This window comes from Gymnoscopelus braueri, assembly GCF_963280865.1.
Source record: "Gymnoscopelus braueri genome assembly, chromosome: 16".
NCBI lineage: Eukaryota > Metazoa > Chordata > Actinopteri > Myctophiformes > Myctophidae > Gymnoscopelus > Gymnoscopelus braueri.
In genome coordinates this window covers 44,219,742-44,237,292 of record NC_137616.1, presented here as the reverse complement: position 1 = coordinate 44,237,292, position 17,551 = coordinate 44,219,742, and the positions used below count along the sequence as shown (strand labels likewise).

Here is a 17,551-nt window from a genome sequence, read left to right as displayed (position 1 = left end):
ATTCATTGTAGAGTCTCATGATAGTCAAACATGCGCTGAAAATTCCTGCGAGCCTGCCGTTAATGGCGAACGATTTAACACTGAATGCTTGTTTCTTTCCAGAACCTGGCAACTCGTGTTGCCAGATTCTGGTTTAAAAAATGTTTAAAAAATGACGACAGGGGAATATATGGAAAAAAAGAACGCCACTTTTTACGTCGCTAGGTGAGTAACGAGACATGAAAGATAACACTTAATTTGTCCGGAATTCTCCTTTAACTAAAAAATAACTAAAACTAAATCTGAAACGGTGTTGTGTGCTTACGAAAAACAAAAATCATAGAGAAAATGTCCTTAGTTTTAGTTTAAAAATACATTGACGATCTACAACCTCACAAGCTTTGAGCTTGTCGATCTTATACCTTTTGGAATCTCACCCCTGACAATTACCCCATATTACAATAAAAACTAAAACACTAAAACTAATTTCAAAAACTAAACTAAACTAGTAAATATCTTCATTCAGAAAACCACACCAACCACACTTTCAGACCCATCGATGAAGCTGCACTGGATCACAAGAAGGAAGTCCAGAAATCACTGAAGCCTTTACAGGAGAAACTGAAGGTCTTTAATAAAGTTAAAATAAACTGTGACCAAAAAGTAGAGCACATGAAGGCCCAGGCCCGGCACACAGAGAGGCAGGTTAAAGACCAGTTTAAGAAGCTTCATAAGTTTCTACAAGAGGAAGAGGAGGCCAGCATCACTGCACTGAGGGAGGAAGAGTGATCCTGGTTTTCATTCATCACAACATTCATTATAAAGTAAACTGAACTATTAGAAAATATGAATGCAACAAATGTGCAAGGTAAGTTAGTTAGCTGTTACACTTTGATACCAGGAGATGGTGCTAGAGTCAAAGTAATATAATGCCTAATTATTATTGTTAATTATAATACATATATATTATACATTAACCACTTCAGCCCTGTATACATTTCAGCCATTTGAAAATAGACGATCTACAAGCTCACAAACTTGTAGATCTGGTATTTCCAAAAGATTTGTATACATTTGAAAACTTAATATGGGACATTCTGCATAACGAGTACTTTCTACTTTTGGTACTTCAAGTACATTTTTATACCAATACTTTTGTACTTTTACTCAAGTAATTTTTTTATTCCAGACTTCTACTTGTAACAGAGTATTTCTACATTGCAGTAGGCCTATTGATACTTTTACTAAAGTAAACAATTCGACCCTATTGACTTTTTCCACCACTGTTTAACACTGAGGTAATCTCTCAAGAACAGATTCTGCACTGCACAAACAGCAGAGGGCGCTGTTTTTCATTTTCAGTTGGCGATGGGTTCCCAGATTGACACTGAGGTGACCTCATTGTTTTCATGCCCACTCTTCAGTCTGTGCCAGTGTGTGGGTGTGGCTGGCTGACAGCTTCTTAAGGTGGACTGTAGTCTAGTAGTGGACTGTTTGATAACTGGAATAGTGGGCACTTGAGAACTCTTTTAAAATATGTATTTATTTTTTTTGTATTTCATACAGACTATTTATTTTATGAATGGACCATGGCAAATACATAGTATTTCTTTAATGATATTTAAGGCCTAATAATATTCACCCACTCGAATTGAGTTGGCATCTAAACATTGTGGTTTGTTAAATTTAAATTTTGTTATTTTAGTGTTAAATTTAAATTGAACAAACCATGTTAAATTGGCTATTTGTTCCTAAATGTAAAAAAAAAAAACATTTACCCTTCGACTTATTGTTTATGTCTATTATGACTGGATATGCAGGTCTTGTAGCAATACTCCAGTAAAGTAAAAAATACCTCAAAATTGTACTTAAGTACAGTACTTGAGTAAATGTACTTAGTTACTTTACACTACTGCTAGTCTACCTTTAGAATGGAACTTAAGATGTGCCTTTTTGTGCCAAACACCACTTAACTTTAGCTTTACTGTATTTATGAATATATAAGTCCATCTACAGCCTGTCTGTCTGTCCAGCCTGGAAAACTCCACACAACTACATGAACAGAGACATGAGTCTACATGTAAACACAAGGTTAGTGAGAGGAGTCTGTTGTGTATTAGCTCTCTAGCTGTTAGCTATACTTAGCATCGTTGTGTCACAGAAATCGGTGACCCGTCGAATTATGTGACTCCAGGTTACAAAACGTTGAAAAAAAAAGGTGCCATGTGTTGATAATGTAACGGTTTGAAGTTAACATTTCTAACAGTTCATTTAAACGTGTTGATGGAGTTTACTGAAATCACAATAAGCCGACAACCCTCTGGAGTCACACAATTCTATAGGGGCACCAATTATTGCATACACGCGTCCCAGTGCGACTCATATTAGTTACATAACTTGGTACAGAAAGCAGACGTAGTTTCACTTCTGTAAATTTGATGTGACCTTCTAACCTCTAAATCCTGTTAACAACTCTCTGTTGCAACTTTATTTCTGCTATGCCTTTGTTCTGATGAGAGTGGAAAACCTGGGCTGTAGTCCAAGTTATTTCACTATGACTCATCAATCACACTAGAAACACTTTGAGTTAATCTTTCACTTCTAAAAGGTTGTCATGTTTATAATGCTCCTGTCTCTGAACATCTGGGCTCTGTTCCAACTTCATTTCGGCAGGTTTAGAGACTTTACTACTGTTTATGAGGCATGGAAAGTGTTTTCATCATGTTTGTTTATGTTCTGAATGTCAGCGAACATCTGGGCTGAGTTCCAAGGTATTTTGCTATGAGTCATATAGTAAACACTGGAATTAATTAATTAATATTGAACTTATAAAAGCTCATGTCCATGTACCTGTAGAGTTCATTTATCGTTTTATATTTTATGATCCATCCTGGTCATAATGCAGGAAATACCCATCTATGATTAGTTGATTTTGGTAATAGAAATAGGCCTACGAGTAAACACAGTAGAATAGACTTTATTAGCCCTAGATTGGCTGTGATATTACATACATTTCATGTATTCCAAATACACAGCCATAGATCGGTCCCATCGTGCCCGCCCGGGTAGCAGCCTGATCTTTGCGGCATTAATCTTTGCCACGCTGCGCGTGTTAAAATAATTAATTCCTGCAACTTGGTCAGATATTGTCCTCTAGTTCAGGGGTCTTCAACCTTTTCAGGCCAAGGACCCCCAAGCTGAGAGAGAGATGAAGCAGGGACCCCCTCTATATTGTATAAAATTGTGTTTCAGATTAAACTTTTTTTTTTAAACTTGGTCTGCTCTTTTTTCCCTCTACACCTATACCTGTTTGCCAAAAATAGCCAATCTAGCCGCTCACAACGCCTCGCGCTGTGAGCGGCTAGATTGGCTATTTTTGGATAATGTTATCCTCAGAAAAGGAATTCTAGGGGTCAAGTGGTTAATATAAATTAAAAAAAAATCCTATCTCACAAAGATTTGGCGGACCCCCTATAGTAGCTCTTAGGACCCCCTGTTGAAGACCCTTGCTCTAGTTTCGTATCCATTTGAAAGTTCTGGCAGAAAACGTATGTTTAGTCAAATATCTCCACTTTTCCACGAGCTGCACACGGACAACATGCTCTGTCAGTGACGGGGCCGGACCTGAAATAACTGCTGGACTGAACATGAACATATGGAAACTTCCTTTGGGAAGCACAAATGTATGGGGCACACAATCGACAGGTGTGATTAACTGATTGATTCAGTTCATCTGTCATGATTCAGCTAATCTATGTCCTACATGATGTGCGATATGTGATGTGTAATATTGGCTACCGTCCTTAATATAACGCAAACTCAGGATATACACATAAAAGCGTGATAAAATACTTGTTGCAGACAGGTCAAAGTGCGGACATGTGACTTTTGTCAGTACAATAAGCATAACGTGCATAATGTGACAGAGAATAGGAACAACCAACTGTATATGTCATCATCATAAGCTTTATTTCAGCTCGGAGTACAGTTGAGGGCAGGGCAGGCCCTCATTTTCAATGTAGCCAAGAGATACAGAACACAGTAATCAACAGGAATAGACATTCACATACAGCAACATCAAAATGCATGAATCAGAAAACAGAAAGCAAAAAAAAATAAAAAATACTCAAAGAACTAGAACAGATATACCAAAATTAAATAATTAAATAAAGCAGTCACAATCCTGAACAAAGATGTTGGAAACCATTTCCCTGAAATTACCTAAAGATGGAAGTGATCTGATTTTTAAGGACCTCTGGAGCTCATTCCAGGCAGATGGAGCACTGACAGAGAATGCTTGCCTAAAAAGGAACCTTGAGTGTCAGGAGGTCACTCGAGCGGGTTTGGTATGTAGTAGGGTTCTGATCCAACATAGAACAAATATAAGGGGGGAGCATTCCTGAGATGGCTTTAAAAAATAAATAGATACCAGTGCTTATCACGCCTCACAGATGGAGAAGATAAGCCTGCGTTCCCATAGAGTGTACAGTGATGGGTACCATACAGTAGCTGTCACCAGTGACCCAGCTTGGCAGAATGGTACACAGTGTCGAGGAGCTTTAAAGTTGATGGCGCAGCAGTTCTATAAATAATGTCTCCATAGTCTAAAAAAGAGCGAAAAGTGGCTTCAATAATTGTTTTCCTACTGGATTGCAGGAAAGCATGATTTATTTCTATAGAGAAACTCAATTGTTTGTCTCAGTTTGGTATGAACTATGTAGGGCAAGAGTATCTAAAAACAAATGGACACAACATAAAACAATATTATAAATAAATACAGTAATGATAAAAGTACTATAGGCCTATCCTAATCCTACATCCTTTAACTCATGTCATCAATGCCTACATCACATAATTATACTGTTCCATACAGGTTCCCAAATGGAACTTCCCTCCTAAGCTCATTGGAAGCTGTAGCTACAGTACTGTAATGTGTATTTTAACTGCAGTGCTGTTTTTGGCGACTGAATCTTATCTTATTGAAAACAGACATGTTGAATAAAACACTTGCTGGTAATTCAGCTACTGTATGTGAAAGCAGGATCAATATGGACGCTTATTCCAACATGACAGACTTTCATTAATAGAGAATAGTAAACCAACTGTCTGTACTTATTTTCCTCCATGCAACTATTATTTATTCCCCAAATGTTTGTACTTTTTAAGAAGTGTGTTTTAAGTGTTAATAATGTGACTGACATGTTTGTTCATAAAGTTTGAATTGGTTTATTTCACAGCACTGACCGTGTCTGGATTCTGATCTTCCTGCTGTTGAACTCAGGTAAAAATCACAAACACTTTAATACCAATTAATGTATTAATTAATATTAACATCAGAACAGTGCTCAGTTGGCCTGTCACAAGTATTACATAATTGTCTAATCACAATTATTTGAGATAATCACAATTATTTTGTCATAATCGTTTCCATGTTCAAGAAATGTTCATACATACAAAAGCAGAAATAGCTGATCTACAACGCGTTGCAAGCTTGTAGATCAGCTATTTCTGATATTTGAACTTTTTTTTGTAGTATAAAATGTATAAATGTCAGTCATTTAAATGTTTTCAGTTATTTGTCATATCTGCCCTTTGCACTTTTTTGATAACAAGGTAAACAGAAATGTATTCTTTATTCATACGTTCCAATGTTCAATGCCAAAAACACAATTATATATATATAATTTATACAGTATAAACATATAGTGTGTTTGTGTGTATAGTCTGCTGTGGTCAGTATTTCAGTTGAAAACGTGTGTGTGTGTGTGTGTGTGTGTGTGTGTGTGTGTGTGTGTGTGTGTGTGTGTGTGTGTGTGTGTGTGTGTGTGTGTGTGTGTGTGTGTGTGTGTGTGTGTGTGTGTGTGTGTGTGTGTGTGTGTGCAGTGTATTGTGAGAGGATCAGCGTGTCTCCAGGTGAAGACGTTCTGCTGTCTTGTTCCTACAACATCACATCCACCACGGCATCAAGCCTCAACGTCTTCTGGAGATACAGAGACACTCTGAACCTCTGTGACATCATTGCCGGTGAAACCGACGTGTCCAATCAGGATCCTCGCTTCAGGAACAGAACGCGTAGATTTCCTGAACTCTACTCGGAGGGGAACTTCTCATTGGTTCTGCTGAACGTCGGTCTGAACGATACAGGGCCTTACAACTGTCACATACCCAAGGTTGAGCACCGACAAACACTGCAGCTCGCTGTCACAGGTGTGTGTGTGTGTGTGATGATTAGAGCTGGTAAAAGAGCTCAGAAATGAAATTCAAATGTTAGTCTAAAAATTCCTCAACGGTTCCCTTTAACCGTTCATATATTAAAAGAAAATCTGTATAATTCTGCCCTTAAAATTACATATACATTGGCCTCGGGAACATAGACAAATTATATTTATGTATGTTGTACATATTATTGTAGTGGTTCTCCAAGTGGGGTCCAGGGACCCTCTGGGTTACTTTAGGGCATTGGTTCTCAAAGTGGGGTCCGGGGACCCCCAGGGGTCCTTGGGGGGGTACATGGGGGTCCCCAGCAAAATTGGTTAATAAAGTGTCACAATCATTTTATTCTTTGGCTATTTTTGAAAAATCGTGAAAATGTGTGCAAATCTTTGAATATATATTTTTTCTCTCTTTTATTTTTGCTTCTGGGGGGTCCCTGGAACAAAATATTTTGAGATGGGGGTCCACAGCCAAATACATGTCATTTTGGGGGTCCTTGACATGAAGAAGTTTGAGAACCACTGCTTTAGGGGGTTCCAAATGTGTGGGTTCCAAAATAGGTCTGTAACTCAAAAGCGTACAAATGGAACCAAATCAAATTGGTACCCTATGTGAAGTAGAACAAATATTTAAATGTATATTCTAACAATCAACTAAATGATAAAACTGGGTTAAATTGTGAACTAGATCACCCGTAGACCTGAGGCCGATTCTAAAAAAGCCTTCTAAGGGCGCGCTCCCACCAAGAGTTGGCTGGCCGCTGTTAAACGCAGGTTGTGCGCGGCCACAGTTTTTTGCAGCCAGCGGATTCTAAAAAACGGGAGTGTCGCGCCTGTCACTCACTTTCAGGAGCCTACGCCTGCTGCCTTGAGCACCATGTTGCTTCCTGAGTCTTGAGACGGTCTGCCTTCGACTCACCCGATTGGACAGATAGTAGGGGGTACTAAGCACAAAAAATGGCCAAATCATTACGCGGCGGATAAAAGCATGAAATTTGATACAGATGTCCCTTGGGTCATCCTAAAACATCCTAGAAGGGGTGCCCAAAAAAATCTCAAACAGGAAGTGAGTTATGGACAAAATTCAAAATGGCCACCTAAACTGTTGACCGTTGACTCAAAAGACACCAAAAGAATCTCCAAAAAGCATAAAATTTGGCACATATGTCCCTTGGGTCATAAGATAAAAGATAATTCCTTTTAACAGGTCGTTCATGAAAGTCCTTGCGGTCTTGTTTCCAATGAGAACCTGTGAGCAATTGGGGTTAAGAGTCTTGCTCAGGGACAAATTTCATATCATCGGCGCATATGCTGGGATAGCCTGGAATCGAACCTGGGGCAACCAGGGCCAGCTCTGGTTCCCTAGGCGGGCTCACTAACCACTCAGCTATGGCCGCCCCAAGACATCCTATGTCTATAAATAAGATGTCATCCTAAGACATCCTAGAAGGGGTGCCCAAAGGAATCTGAAACAGGAAGTGAGTTATGGACTAAATTGAAAATGGCCGCCTAGCTTGTCGATTGACTCAAAAGACAACTAAAGAATCTCATAAAAGCATACAATTTGGCACACATGTCCTTTTGGTCATCCTAAGACATCCTAGAAGGGGTGCCCAAAAAAATCTTAAGCAGGAACTGAGTTATTGACAAAATTGAAAATGGCCGCCTACAGTGTTATCCATTGACTCAAAAGACAACTAAAGAATCTCATAAAAGCATACAATTTGGCATACATGTCCCTTGGGTCATCCCAAGACATCCCAGAAGGGGTGCCCGGAAAAATCTTAAACAGGAAGTGAGTCATTGACAAAATTGAAAATGACCGTCTACAGTGTTGTCGATTGACTCAAAAGACAACTAAAGAATCTCATAAAAGATACAATTTGGCATACATGTCCCTTGGGTCATCCTAAGACATCCTAGAAGGGGTGCCTGAAATTATCTGAAACAGGAAGTGAGTTATTGACTAAATTGAAAATGGCCGTGTACAGTGTTGACAGACGATGCAAAAGACACTCATAAAAAATAATCTCATATAAAAGCATGAAATTTGGTACAAATGTCCCTTGGGTGATCTGAATGCATCCTAAGGGGTGCCAAAAAAAGTTTTAATAGTCTCTCAATGGAAAACACTCCTCCCACACGGGCTGCACTGCTACAATATTCAAATCGAGCAGCCAATCTGGCATTTGGTCCAGAAGCCTGAAAGCTATGCAATCTCTACCATCTCCTGACAAATATGGATGGATTAAAGTCGCTGATTCGTGGACACCTTTATGGACACTCTTGCCAGAGGCTGCTTAAGTTTGTAGAGAACTCAAGTGTGGCTGCAAAGCTGAGCCCTTCTGTTCGAGAAAGTGTAGATGCCGGGATGCTGGGTTACCTTGCAGAGCATTATGCCAATGTGCTGGTAATTGCGAAATGGCACACATGAATACATGTACTAGTTACTAAACACTAATCACAAAAAAACAGTAATGATCAAGAAGAAAATACATGAGAAGATAGAGTGTAAAACAAGCAAGAAGATGTAGAGTGCAAAATAAATAAGATGCAGAGAGTAAAATAAGAATATGCAGAGTAAGATAAGATGCAGAGTAAAATAAATAAGAATATGCAGAGAGTTAGATAAATAAAGAAGATTCAAAGAGTACAATAAAAAAAATAATGCAGAAAGTAAAATGAATAAGTGATGTAGAAATGAAAACAGAAGGTAGACTACAAAATACGGCAGGTTATGCACTGCATAACCTGTCGTATTGAGTCTGCATAATATGCAGACTGCCATGGTCAACTGTCAACTTTAAACAGCCATTTAGAATTTCTTCAACATGGTCCCTTCCTAAAAAGTTTAATAAACAAGCAAATAAATAACCTCTTCTAGGATATATTAAGAAGCACTCAATGTACGTACCAAATTATACACTTTTATGACGTCCCTTTATGTTTTCTTTTGTGTCAACTGCTTTAGGCGGTCACTTCCTGTTTAAAACCTTTTTGGGCACCCCTTGTAGGATGCGTTCAGATCACCCAAGGGACATTTGTACCACATTTCATGCTTTTATGAGATTCTTTAGGTATCTTGCATCATCTTTCAACACTGTAGGCGGCCATTTTCAATTTAGTCAATAACTCACTTCCTGTTTCAAATTATTTTGGGCACCCCTTCTAGGATGTGTTAGGATGACCCAAGGGACATATGTGCCAAATTGTATGCTTTTTGGAGATTCTATAGGCTTTTTGAGTCAATCGCCAGCACTGTAGGCGGCCATTTTCAATTTAGTCAATAACTCACTTCCTGTTGAAGACTTTTTTGGGCACCCCTTCTAGGATGTCTTAGGATGACCCAAGGGACATGTGTGACACATTTTATACTTTTTGGAGATTCTTTAGTTGTCTTTTGAGTCAATCGACAACACTAGGCGGCCATTTTCAATTTGGTCAATAACTCACTTCCTGTTTCAGAATTTTTTGGGCACCCCTTCTAGGATGTCTTAGGATGACCCAAGGGACATGTGTGCCACATTTTATGCTTTTTGGAGATTCTTTTGGTGTCTTTTGAGTCAACGGTCAACAGTTTAGGTGGCCATTTTGGATTTTGTCCATAACTCACTTCCTGTTTAAGATTTTTTTGGGCACCCCTTCTAGGATGTTTTAGGATGACCCAAGGGACATCTGTATCAAATTTCATGCTTTTATCCGCCGCGTAACGATTTTTCACTTAGTACCCCCTACTAAGAGGGAGAAAATCAGCGCCTGCCTCCAGCAGTTTTCTGCTTAGTCGCGGAGAGCAGATAAACGCAAGGTCTGCGCGACTAGCGGAAAAATCTGCTCTTGCGTGAATCAACGCATTTGCATTGACAATGCATTGGCAGATTCTGCAAACAGCGGCCAGCCAACTCTTGGTGGGAGCGCGCCCTAAATCTTTTTTTAAGGCTTTTTAGAAGGTTTTTTAAAGTTTTCTGAAAAACTTCAAATATTCAAAATGTTCAAAGAAAATTATGTTGCTGTATACTGTACTTAGCAACAGGAACCCCAAAAGGGGTTCCCGTCCTGAAAGGTATAGTTACAAAAAGGGGTTCCCACCCAAAATGGGTTAAGTGGTTGAACCAGGTGTTTGTGTTTCAACATGTTAACATAACTAATAACAGTCATTTTTTAATCATTAATACAAACCCCTGTTGTTTTCCAGTCAAACCCACAGAGGATCCATCCACTGCTGGACCAGGAGGAGAAACGGCTCCACCTAGAGGCCACAGTGTGTCTGTAAGAGAACACACACACAGCCTCATCATGCTGTGTGTGACCTTTGCTCTGAGGAACTAAACCATTCCTCAACCAGTGGTGGGAAAAGTACTCAAATGTTTTACTTAAGTAAAAGTATCATGTAGAAGTACTCTGTTACAAGTAAAAGTCCGGAATTCAATATTAGTTATTAAAAGTATCGGTATGAAAATGTATTTAACAAAATGTACTTCACTGCCATTCACTAAATAGCCCAAAAAGCCCAGACTGACAGATCTTTTTTTTTTTTTCTTACCTTTTCAAGTAGTCACAGAATTATTATCTCCAGTATGATCGATCCCCTGATGGTTGCTAATCACGGAAGGTTTCACTGTGCTTCCGCGAAAAAAAAAGAAAAAGGTAATCGTGACGCTTGTCATACGCCGTTGAAAATAGCATGTCTCGCCAAAAAATACATAGTAAAACACTTGAGAGCTGAGATACAGAATATTTCCCAAATACTTTAACCAGGAAGTGAACGGAGCAGTAAATCTTTGGATCGCGTTATCTCCTGGTTCTGTGTGCGAAAAAAAAGAAAAAAAGGAAAGGCAATAGACGCCATTTGCAGTGAATGAGTTAAAGTACCAAAAGTAAAAGTACTAAAATGTTTGAAAATAGCCGATCTACAAGCTCACAACGTGAGCTTGTAGATCGGCTATTTTCAAATAGCCTAGGTATAAAAAAGGTCTGAAGTGGTTAATGTATGTTTTTAAAATGCAATAATTTATATCTGCAAAATAACTTGTAACTAAAGTTTTCAAATAATTGTAGTGGAGTAAAAGTACAATATTTGCCTCTGAGATTTTGTGGAGTAGAAGTAAAAGTATTGAAAATTGGAAATACTCCGGTAAAGTAAAAGTACCTCAAAATTGGACTTGAGAACGGTACTTGAGTAAATGTACTTAGTTACTTTACACCACTGGTGCCAGGTTCCAGCGTCTCTAGATACAGCATATTATTATTACCAAGCGCACACACCAGCAGAGCAGACATGTATAGTATTTTATGTTTACATCGTATTTTATAACATGCGTTACATATTCACACACACCTCATTTGGAGCAGTCCCAAAATAAAACACATTATAGCCAGGGTGGAAGTGGGCTAGGCTGTTTTATGCCCCGCAGTATAAACTGGACTATTCTATACGTTGTTTTATACCCTTGGGGGTACAAAACAACCAACACGTCTTATTTGTTTTTATTTTATTTTTTAAACAAGGTTCCATTTTGTCTACAAGAAATGAAGAATAGGTTTCCCTTAAGCTTAAATACATTTAGAAAAATGTGGGGGGACTAAGACACTTGAATAGTCTTGAAATGTAAAAGGCATTTTGCACTTGAGATACAGTGTGACATCATACAGTACAATATGAAACTGTATTTTTTTGTAAAGGTCATGTAACAGCAACTGGATGTGGGGGGGGGGGGGTTGTACATGATAATGACATGATGGTGGAGGATGTGAGACAGGTAGGGGGTCAGACAGGTAGGGGGGCAGACAGGTAGGGGGGCAGACAGGTACGGGGTCAGACAAGTTGTAGAGCTTATTATAGGTGGCATTTTAAAGTCTATATTGGGTTCTGCTGAGCAGGTTCCAGCCTACATATAGATTCTATAGCTTTATACATATTGAGTTTATTGAGGACTTAGAGGTGTTGCCACATAAAGGATGCTGTTGTAGTTATTTGCTTTCATTTAAATGTAATGTGGTCGCTTTGGTCAGGCCACACTACTGCTGTGTCAGTAGTTATCTGCTTTTATTTATGTTTATTTTCATGTATTTATATTGTCCTTTGTTTCAAATGTCTCTTTTTGATCATTCTTTTCTGTCAATTGCTTTGAATTACACATGATGTATATGGTTGACAGTTGAGCGTACTGTAGATGTAATAAATGTGTAAGAGTGTTTCCGTTGTTTTATATTGTTATATTAAACCCTAACCCTCCAATAATAAAGAGATGAAACTGATCATGCCGGCCATACACTTTCTAGATCAGCAGGAGTCACAAAATACATTATTTTAGAGAGCATTCTTTCCTAGCCGATTAATACTGGACTAGACAACCTTATTTACTTGTGTGTTAAGACTAAGATGACTGTCCGAAATCACTCCTAAATGTCAGGCTGTGTGCTGTACAGTAGCAGCTAAGTCACCATAGTCTGTGGTCTGTGGCCTAGTAGAAGCACGAGTGAGAATAGAAATGCGGCAGAGAATAGAGCCTTGTCGCACACCGTACTCCATCTGTTCTGACATGGAATCTGAATGATCTAAACTTACTGAAACTGTCTGATAAACCAGAGATAAACCACTTAAGAGCAGAGGCTGATGTGCCTGTATAACGTTTAAGGCGGTCCCTTTCTTCCTCTTAAGGTCCTTACACACCGGGGCGAATTCTTCATGCGAATAAATACGTTTTTTTTTTAAACCTTATAAAGTCAATGCAAGCGTCCACATCAGTTTCGCGAAGCGAAAAAGCGTCTTTTAATTATTCGGAACGAGTCCGAATTTTGCGTATATTCGCATATTCGCCGGTGTGTAAGGACCTTTAGTCTTAGCTTATTGTTTTTAGCCTTTTAACGTTTTTATTTTTTCTCCTAATAAAATTGTTTTTAAGCTGTTTTGTAAAATGACTTTGGGTACTAAGGAAAGCGCTATATATAAGTCTGATGTATTATTATTATTATGATAATTTTGTATCAAAGAGCATTTAGACTTCATTATAACTGCAACGTATGTCAACACGTTCTTATTCAGATGTCACTGTGAACAAGAAGTAGGTTAAACTTCCTGTTTATCAACTAGAGAGAAGTTTGAGGTTTCATCATGTTTATCATGATCAGTGTGATACTGACACAAAACCACTTAAACAGGAAGTTACACAGAAAAATTATGTGTAAGTAATTACTGTTTAGAAGCTGATGTCACCTTCCTACGAACAAGCTCATTGGAGGCTGGGTTGTCGTCAAACTAATTTTAAAGAGGAAGATGATGACAGACAGACAGACAGACAGACAGAAGAACAACATGGATAAAGGCTTACAGATTGTGTTGTATTTATTTGTTTTCATGACATGTGTCCTCTCTCTGGAATGGACCAACGTCCCTGTACAACTGGGACAACATGCTTTGCTCAACTGCTCTCTGGATAAAAACGATGTTTTCTGGAACATGCAGCAGCTGGGAGAAGCTCCTGTTCTCATCCTGAGAACATTCAGGAAAACATTGGAGGATGTTCAGTATTTCAATAAGACTTTGAAAGACAGGTTCTCTGTGAAGCTAGGGAACCGTCTGTTCCTTCACAACGTGACTTTGGAAGACTTCAGATTCTACTACTGCACTGCTGAACAAACAGACACCTCCTCTTTGAATGAAATCTTCCATCTAGTCTCTGGTAAGCATGATAAACTTCCTGACTTTTTGAAACATTTGAATTTGAAAATGTTTTATCTCAAGTTATTAACTAGTACTTATAAAAAACTCAGCTCAATCCATAAATTATCACAAAGGTTTTAAAAAGTGCTCCACTAATAAGCATAAAGAAAGATGATAGTTATTTTTTCAGTTCAAAATAATAAAAGTCTGCACAACAGCATTGCTCCTATGTGTTTAGTTTACTTTAAAACACAGACAAAATTACACGGTACAACATTTCAACCACAGTTGGCCATTTAGGAGCAATGCTGTTGTGCTGACTTTTATTCTTTTGAACTGTCGCTGTGTCCAGCACCAGCAACGAACTGGATATGCACAACCCACTGTTTTGATCTAGTTATTTTCCAGTGACACATACATTATTTTATTGGTATGATATTAACTAAGGGTGTTACATTTTCAGCTGGAGAGGTGCCAAACAAAGAGTTTCAGCAGGACGTTTGCTCATGGACAAGAGTTTCTGTCACAGCGGTATCTCTGTGTGTCAACTTCATCCTGACCTCTGTGATAACAGGTCTGTAGGTCAAAGGTCATGACCTCTGTGATAGCACGTCTGTAGGTCTTATCTCCATATTTTAACTTTTTTTTACTACAGCATCACACAAAAGCATCAAAAGTAGCACTTTTCTACTTTCACTGCTTTCGACACTTTTGAATTTGAATCCTGAAAAGTAAAAGTTTTGGAGATAATGAGGTTTCCACCCGACAATTTACTGTAATCAACAATGAATAAAATGACTACTTCAACTGTGTGTGTGTGTGTGTGTGTGTGTGTGTGTGTGTGTGTGTGTGTGTGTGTGTGTGTGTGTGTGTGTGTGTGTGTGTGTGTGTGTGTGTGTGTGGAAATATTTCTCCATCATGATCATCTGACACCTCAGTGGAGATAAACCACCAAGACATATAATATCTAATATGTCAATCATTTATACACTGACATCACACTGACTTGACATGAGTTCATACAATACATATAAAGGTTTTAATGTTAAGCTACAGTCAGATGTATCTCAATGACATAGATAATGAACTTTGTGTTTGATGTAATTATTAATAATAATAATGAATGTGTATGTTTTGTGTTTGAAGGTTTTTATTTATCAACTCGATGTCGCAGCAGACACAGTGACCCCGACCGTGACCTTTCACCCATCATCCCTGACTCGCCTGGAAACCCCGCCCCCGCTGAGGTCAGTGGAAACTTTTATGTCACTGACCTTTATGATGTAAGGAAGGGAGAAGAGTCTGGGACGTGTGGAGCGTTGTCCAGGGTGTTTTAAGGAAGGGAGAAGAGTCTGGGATGTGTGGAGCGTTGTCCAGGGTGTTTTAGGGAAGGGAGAAGAGTCTGGGACGTGTGGAGCGTTGTCCAGGGTGTTTTAAGGAAGGGAGAAGAGTCTGGGACGTGTGGAGCGTTGTCCAGGGTGTTTTAGAGAAGGGAGAAGAGTCTAGGACGTGTGGAGCGTTGTCCAGGGTGTTTTAGGGAAGCTAGGAGAGTCTGGGACGTGTGGAGTGTTGTCCAGGGTGTTTTAGGGAAGGTAGGAGAGTCTGGCACGTGTGGAGCGTTGTCCAGGATGTTTTAGAGAAGGGAGAAGACTCTGGGACGTGTGGAGCGTTGTCCAGGATGTTTTAGAGAAGGGAGAAGAGTCTAGGACGTGTGGAGCGTTGTCCAGGGTGTTTTAGGGAAGGGAGAAGAGTCTGGGAAGTGTGGAGCGTTGTCCAGGGTGTTTTAAGGAAGGGAGAAGAGTCTGGGACGTGTGGAGCGTTGTCCAGGGTGTTTTAGAGAAGGGAGAAGAGTCTGGGACGTGTAGAGCGTTGTCCAGGGTGTTTTAGAGAAGGGAGAAGAGTCTGGGACGTGTGGAGCGTTGTCCAGGGTGTTTTAGAGAAGGGAGAAGAGTCTGGGACGTGTGGAGCGTTGTCCAGGGTGTTTTAGAGAAGGTAGAAGAGTCTAGGACGTGTGGAGCGTTGTCCAGGGTGTTTTAGGGAAGGGAGAAGAGTCTGGGACGTGTAGAGCGTTGTCCAGGGTGTTTTAGGGTGTTTTTAATTGAATGTGTTTTTCTGTCGTGTGTTTCAGTATGAGGAGATCCAGAGCAGCACTGTGCAGTTCCAGACGTCACATCATGGAGGCGCCGTTGAGTCCCAGCTCCCTCCTGGTGCTTCAGGTTTAGGTTCAGAATGTATTTACTACAAAGCCCAGATGCCTGTTCCAACACCTGTACTGTAACCTTACATTAAACATACTGGACCTGTTCCAACACATGTACTGTAACCTTACATTAAACACACTGGGCCTGTTCCAACACCTGTACTGTAACCTTACATTAAACACACTGGACCTGTTCCAACACCTGTACTGTAACCTTACATTAAACACACTGGACCCGTTCCAACACATGTACTGTAACCTTACATTAAACATACTGGACCTGTTCCAACACCTGTACTGTTACATTATATTAAACACACTGGACCTGTTCCAACACATACTGTAACCTTACATTAAACACACTGGACCTGTTCCAACACATGTACTGTAACCTTAGGCTACTACAGCTTTTCTCAAAGTGGGTGTTGTGACACTAGTCCAGGGGTGCCGCAGAATACTTGGACAACATTTTGAATGTATCAATATCTCTACATTTTAACCACTTAAGACCCTCTAGTCTAGACTGAGTAAAATGGACCTGAGTTGCTCTGTACTTGGTACATTATTTTAATAAAAATCTACACCAAACCTCTTCGCCAAAAATAGCAGGTGGACCAATAATATGCCAGTGGACCGGGGACCTGGTGCAAGTTGTATTTGTATATGGTTGTATTTGTATAAACTATACTATGTTCAAATGTTTATATACGTACATTTCAGTAAATGTCTACTAGTTTATGTACTGTTCCACTGCTGTCACAACTTGATAAATAAAGTAATTTGATCTCATTTAAGACAGGAAACATGGGGTTTAAACTGAAAACTCTGCAGGTGTAAATGTGGTAAAAAAGCTGATTTAATATTACGCCAGGAAGTCATTCATGCTGTAGTTTAAATTTAAATTTAAATTCTAACATGGCGTTCATGTTAATTTTCAACATCATTCCAGAAGGACTGAATGTAAAAAAAAACACTTTCCTCCAAAAACCTGCTGTTAGTTGTCTGGTTGTTAGAATGTGAATATAACAGTGGTTCTCAAAGTGAGGTCCGGGGACCCCCAGGGTTCCTTGAGGGAGTTACAGGGGGTCCCGAGATAAATGATGGATAGTAAAAGGAACCAAATTGACCTGGTCTGTAACTCTGAGAGTGTACAAATGGAACCAAATGGACCCGTAACGGTACCGCAAATGAACAACTGAATTTCCCCCACAGGTGGGTTTGTAGATCTGCTTCTATGCCCAGGATAAGTGCTCACAGGTGGGTTTGTAGATCTCCTTCTATGCCCAGGATAAGTGCTCATAGGCGCGGATAGGAGCAGTGAGGAGAGTTGGTCTCTGTATGTATTGTATGTTTTATTGATTAATTGAGTACAATGAACCACAATGGAAACCAGCCCCCTGGGACGTTTTGTGTTATCCTTTTAGCATGACCTTTGACTGTTATACCTGTACTGTTAATAATCAAGTTAATAAAGTATTCAATCGATCAAACACTTGGACA

The 17,551-nt window shown here is 39.4% G+C and overlaps 2 protein-coding genes across 2 annotated transcripts; both read left to right on the top strand.

The window, feature by feature from the left end:
- Positions 1 to 1,915: 1,915 nt before the first annotated feature.
- LOC308103680 (CD276 antigen homolog) lies at positions 1,916 to 11,298 on the top strand. The gene is made up of 4 exons (XM_080453801.1): positions 1,916 to 2,070; positions 5,217 to 5,260; positions 5,863 to 6,186; positions 10,384 to 11,298. Exons 1-4 carry the CDS (start codon positions 2,036 to 2,038, stop codon positions 10,515 to 10,517), a joined length of 537 nt encoding a protein of 178 aa, XP_080309927.1. The 5' UTR covers positions 1,916 to 2,035; the 3' UTR covers positions 10,518 to 11,298.
- A 2,189-nt stretch (positions 11,299 to 13,487) lies between these two features.
- LOC308103853 (uncharacterized protein) lies at positions 13,488 to 17,365 on the top strand. Its single transcript, XM_080454043.1, has 4 exons — positions 13,488 to 13,870; positions 14,315 to 14,425; positions 14,998 to 15,098; positions 15,980 to 17,365. The coding sequence occupies exons 1-4, from the start codon at positions 13,504 to 13,506 to the stop codon at positions 16,127 to 16,129; spliced, it is 729 nt and encodes a 242-aa protein (XP_080310169.1). The 5' UTR covers positions 13,488 to 13,503; the 3' UTR covers positions 16,130 to 17,365.
- Positions 17,366 to 17,551: the final 186 nt, after the last annotated feature.

Bases quoted from the DNA above. Each gene is read 5' to 3' on its own strand.
- LOC308103853 (XM_080454043.1), top strand. From the start codon at position 13,504: ATGGATAAAGGCTTACAGATTGTGTTGTATTTATTTGTTTTCATGACA. The intron at 14,426-14,997 runs GTCTGTAGGTCA...TTGTGTTTGAAG, and splicing joins CCTGACCTCTGTGATAACAG to GTTTTTATTTATCAACTCGA. The intron at 15,099-15,979 runs GTCAGTGGAAAC...CGTGTGTTTCAG, and splicing joins GAAACCCCGCCCCCGCTGAG to TATGAGGAGATCCAGAGCAG.
- LOC308103680 (XM_080453801.1), top strand. From the start codon at position 2,036: ATGAACAGAGACATGAGTCTACATGTAAACACAAG. The intron at 2,071-5,216 runs GTTAGTGAGAGG...TTTATTTCACAG, and splicing joins AGTCTACATGTAAACACAAG to CACTGACCGTGTCTGGATTC. The intron at 5,261-5,862 runs GTAAAAATCACA...GTGTGTGTGCAG, and splicing joins CTTCCTGCTGTTGAACTCAG to TGTATTGTGAGAGGATCAGC.